The sequence below is a fragment of the Melanotaenia boesemani genome, chromosome 17 (genome assembly GCF_017639745.1).
Source record: "Melanotaenia boesemani isolate fMelBoe1 chromosome 17, fMelBoe1.pri, whole genome shotgun sequence".
NCBI lineage: Eukaryota > Metazoa > Chordata > Actinopteri > Atheriniformes > Melanotaeniidae > Melanotaenia > Melanotaenia boesemani.
Genome location: NC_055698.1, coordinates 4532669 through 4537710, shown reverse-complemented (window position 1 = coordinate 4537710; position 5042 = coordinate 4532669). Strand labels below are relative to the sequence as shown.

Below are 5042 nucleotides of genomic sequence, written 5' to 3'. Positions count from 1 at the left end.
ATAGTAGTTTCTGAAGGATATCAGTTCTCAGTTACAAACGGATCATTTTCTCGCCCCCAGCCCTTTTAGAAAGTAAGGAATATGGAATTATTCCTATTAGGGGTTTACAGTGTAGTCGTGGTTGTAATGAGTAGCTAAGTCTCATCTGCCCCGCAATAGGCAAGGATCTTTCAATAAAAATTAGTAAACATCAGTAATGATCGACAACTACTTTTCTTCGGATTGCAGCAGTCCAGCCTTGCAGCGCATTTTTGATGATCTATTTGATTTGGCCCTTACACAACATTATGCTTCTAAAGTCAGTGGTTTATATGCACCCAATTACCCTTTCATAACTGGAATATTATCAATAACCCGGTTGCACAATGCCATATAAACACCGGCAGAAACGCGAAGTTGGGCACATTACCGCATTTTAAAAACCCTTGTATTACCCCCGGATTTACTCTTTTTCCAACCCGAATATTTGGGCATGTAAACGTATGTCGGAATATCTGAGCAAGGAATATTAAATTGTGTCCTGCTCATGTTCTATCCGCGAGGACTCTGTTTTTTAAAATGGTAAACAAACATTTAGCCTACTATCAGAACCACGTCCCAGAAAACTTTCTAGGAAGCGTTCATCTCCACCTAGCACTTGGAAAAATTGTTCGCTATTAATTCCATAAAGAAGAGCTTTGGAATTGCCACAGCTGATGGGCTCTGAAATAAATCTAATCTAATCTAACCCGTTCCCAACAGTCCGGACTGCGCACCTTCATTTAAGTGTCGGGAGGGCTCTGGGGGGAGCGGGAAGCGTGGATGAGTAGGCCTATAGCACAGCTTCTGCTCCATTTCCCATTTCCACTTCACCAAAGCAAAAGCAACTGATACGTCCCGTTTCTTTTATGCCTCTTGCTATTGTTGCTTCCATGGATACAAGAAGCAGGAAGGCACGCATACTTACGCCATGACGTTCGTCGTGCAACGCGGCCTGAGATAGCAGCTGTCATGTATGCAGGAGTAACTGCACACGTAGTAAACAGTGAGTTCTAAAAGTTTCAGAAAGCGGAATATTGACCATAATCAAAATATTGATGGCATGTAAACACAACACCAGCAACTCATGCAAGACCAGCGTAGCTATCAGTGAAGACAGCGTAGGCTATAAGAAATATTATTAATGTGGCAGGGTGATAGGCTGTGACGAGAGTGCCTCAGCGCATATTAAATCAATTATTAATACGTTAATGTTATTTATACAGCCCAAATCTTAAGTTCTCAAGAAGCGGTTGAATGCACTGTTTAATATATCCTGTAGTGGTACGTTGCCAAAGTAACAGCCTCTAACCACAGGACCTGCAGCTTGGTCGGCTGCAGCTTTAAGTCTATCAAGTGGAGGAAAGTGAGATGTAGCCCCTTACCGCTTGTGTGTTGCCGTCATGTGACATTTGGCGGACAGAAAATTTTAAGTCTGTGGACCCTCACCCTTGCAAATTGTTCTGTCCTCTCTCGTCTGGACTGGAGCTTAAAACGCCTACAGGCACGCTTTGGACTGTGGGAAACTATTTTATTCCATGCAGAAGTAATCTATTTATGCCAAGTAGTCGTATAATAAACGGGATATTGTGTATAACACTAGTTATGGGGGAAATGTGTCCCGGTGTTGGAAAGCACCCCTGCCACCTGCAGGACGAAGCAACCCGACGTCCTCTCACTAACTCTCGTGATATTGCTTTATTAACATTCAGGGGGGAAAATAGACCTAAAGGTATAGTTTTGGATTCGCAAACAACGCATAAAGCCCGTAGTGATTTGGGGCGAGAGTTAGTTAAGAACTGCTCGTGGACCCACAAATTAAAGACATACAATACTAAGCTTTGACGATAGCCAAGCATCCCTTGGAGCTATTTTGAAAATTGCCTATCGTCAGTGGAAAAAACTGATTACTTTATAATATGCTAGCTTATGTTACAGATCCAGCTTCAATGAAAACAAAACAACGTTACTTACCGTTATAAACAGCTATGCTAGCATAGTCATTGTGTCTGAGCGCGGGCAACTGATGGACCGGGTCTCTGTTGCCAGATTTTGCAGAAACAAGCGACAAGCCCTTGAAAACAAGCTCAAAAGAAGCAACTTGCCAAGTCATAATAATAAGAAACTATGTCATAATTATGAGATATTATCTCATAATTATGACTTAAGTATCTCATTATTATGAGATACTATCTCATAATTATGACTTAACTATCTCATTATTATGAGATAGTATCTCATAATAATGAGATACTATCTCATAATAATGAGATAGTATCTCATAATTATGACTTAACTATCTCATTATTATGAGATAGTATCTCATAATAATGAGATACTATCTCATAATTATGACTTAACTATCTCAATATTATGAGATAGTATCTCATAATAATGAGATAGTATCTCATAATTATGACTTAAGTATCTCATTATTTTGAGATACTATCTCATAATAATGAGATACAATGGGTTTTTTTTTTCGTCAGAGTGACGGAAATGGGCTTCCATAGGGGGAGGGGTATTAATCAAAGACAAATTTAAATGTTGTTTAGTTGAACTGAATACCCCACTGGAAAGTCTAGCCTTAAACGTAATTTTATCACCTACTATAAACTTTAATATTGTCCTCTATAATCTACCTTCACATACTGTTATCTTTTATTATGAATTAAATCATGTAGCAACTTGACTCTTATAGAGAGGCAATATGGTTCAGTGATTTTAATTTAGTTTAAATTAGTCTGACAAAAACTAAACAAAAACTAAAACCAGTTATGACAGAATTCTGTTATCAACAGATGATTAAAGGGCCGACAAGGATAAACAGACAGACTAAAAACCTCATTGACCCGGCATTTACTAACAAACCAGAAAAAACTTAAAGACTTATAAACCAAAGACTTATAATCTGATAACAGGACTCTCGGACCACAACATGACTCTGTTAGGAAACTGACTAGAAAGCGCCTGCAGTATTGTGGTGAAACTGATAGTGAAAAAAATAAAATGTATTATTTCAAAATCTGAAACTGTACAATTTGAAAGAGAACTTAATAACATAAACTGGGAACAGATAACGACTCTAGATGATGTAGAGCGGTGCTGTAATTCTATGACAACAGGTATCAGGACTAATAAAGAAGTTTACAAAACATATGAAAACTAGACAAACAGAATCCACTGTACCCTGGATAAATAATGAAATACAAAAACTTATGAAGAAGCAAGATTTGGCTCTGAAAACATCAAAACTTAATGACCTTTTGATTTTCAAAAGCCTAAGAAATAAAGTTGTACTTGAACTGCCCAAAGCAAAAGCGACATTTTACACCCAGTTAACTGACAATGCTAAGAGCAGCAATAAAACACTTTGGAAGCATTTGAGTAATCACTTAAAATCACTTGACAATCACTTAAAACATGTTAAAGGTATATTTTTAAGAAGAAAGAAATATAAAGGTAAAATTCAGTGACATTTGGTGTTTAATCCTGGTAGAACACAAATCCAGATGCAACCAAGCAATTAGAAAATACTTGTTTATTAATTCTGAGGCTTTTCTGATTGATGATGCTGAAGCTCTCTAGTGGTACTGCTTCCTCAGGGCGGACACCACCACAGCCAGGAACTTCTGGAAAGCTGCCTGGACATCAGGAGTGAAGTCTTTACCCAGCTGACCAGCAACCACGATGGTCAGGCAGTCCGCCAGGAGCTGCAACAACACACAAGCTACATCAGAAAGCAGCGACAACTTAAACAGCATCAACACCGAATACCAGTCTGACCTTAAAGTTGTCTGAATCCACGTGCAGCTTCTCGGAGTGCAGCACGCTCAGCTCTGCGTACGTTTCCTTGATGTTGTCCATGTTCTTCAGAGCTCGTTCCAGACCAGCCAGGACAACCTTTCCATGAGCTACAACCTTCGGGTTTGACTTGATAGCAGCAGCATTGTAGAGGTTTCCAAAACTACCGAAGTATCTCTGGGTCCAGGGGTAGACGATCAGGCACCTGCGGAAACAATAACTTTCATGTTTCTACAAAAATAGAAATGGACTAGTTTTTCTTTAATGATTCTTAAACCATGTCCCACCTGGAAAGAGCTGCAGGACCCACGACGTCTTTGTCCATCTTCGAGAAGATGTCCTGGATGGTGGTGCGTTCGAAGTCTGACCATTTCACCATTTTGCCTTTTGGATTTTCTCTCCACTCGTGCTCTGCTGGTCACGACTTGCAGCTTTTAAATGAACAGTTTAACCCCACCCAGCGTTATCAGATGGGTGCAGTCTGACCGACGGTTGGTCAAGTATTGATCGATAAGAAAAGAGGGCTGGTCAAGTATTGATCGGTAAGAACAGACCACACTGCTCCAGTTTGATTATTGAAGCTTTCAGCTCGAGGTGTCCGTTCTCTTTTATTTCCCCCCAAAAGAATACACAACTAATAGGGTGAATAAAGTAGTCTAAATATTTAAATATCAAGCCATCTGATGTTTGATGCAAAGTTTGAGTGAATCAGTAAAATTCAACATTGATTCATGTTGATTTTACGAGCTTTGCATCCATGTGATTGAGAATAAGATGCAAACTTTAAATGGTATTGATTTTTAGGTTTGTTTCCTTGTCGCAAATTAAAATGTTAGATGAAGAGCCATTTTCCCCAACCAATGTTATACTTTCCCTGCATTAAATGCAAAGTTTAAACTCAGTATTGAACCTGATTCATCCTACAGGGAAACTGTGAAATTGATCAATTTTAAAATTAAAATGTAGAAAGTTTCAAATTTTGAAGGTAAATGAGACGTTTTATTAGAATCTTTACATGAATAATCACAGCGATAAAGAAATGCTGTGTAAGAAAAGCAGAATGTTGATATCTCTGGTAATATTTATGCTTAATGGCTTTGGATATGTTTTCAGAAATATTCTTGGTTAAAGAAGGTCAAGGTTTCAGAATCTCTATTAAAAAGAAAAAAAGTCTTTATTATTGATTACTGATACAGAACACATTTTTTAAAAAAAATTCT

General features: G+C 38.4%; 1 protein-coding gene across 1 annotated transcript; it reads right to left on the bottom strand.

The window, feature by feature from the left end:
- Positions 1–3602: 3602 nt before the first annotated feature.
- On the bottom strand, positions 3603–4289 carry LOC121628002 (hemoglobin subunit beta-2-like). The gene is made up of 3 exons (XM_041966897.1): positions 4110–4289; positions 3805–4027; positions 3603–3731 (listed from the first exon to the last, which is right to left on the bottom strand). Exons 1-3 carry the CDS (start codon positions 4199–4201, stop codon positions 3603–3605), a joined length of 444 nt encoding a protein of 147 aa, XP_041822831.1. The 5' UTR covers positions 4202–4289.
- Between the last annotated feature and the right edge of the window lie 753 nt (positions 4290–5042).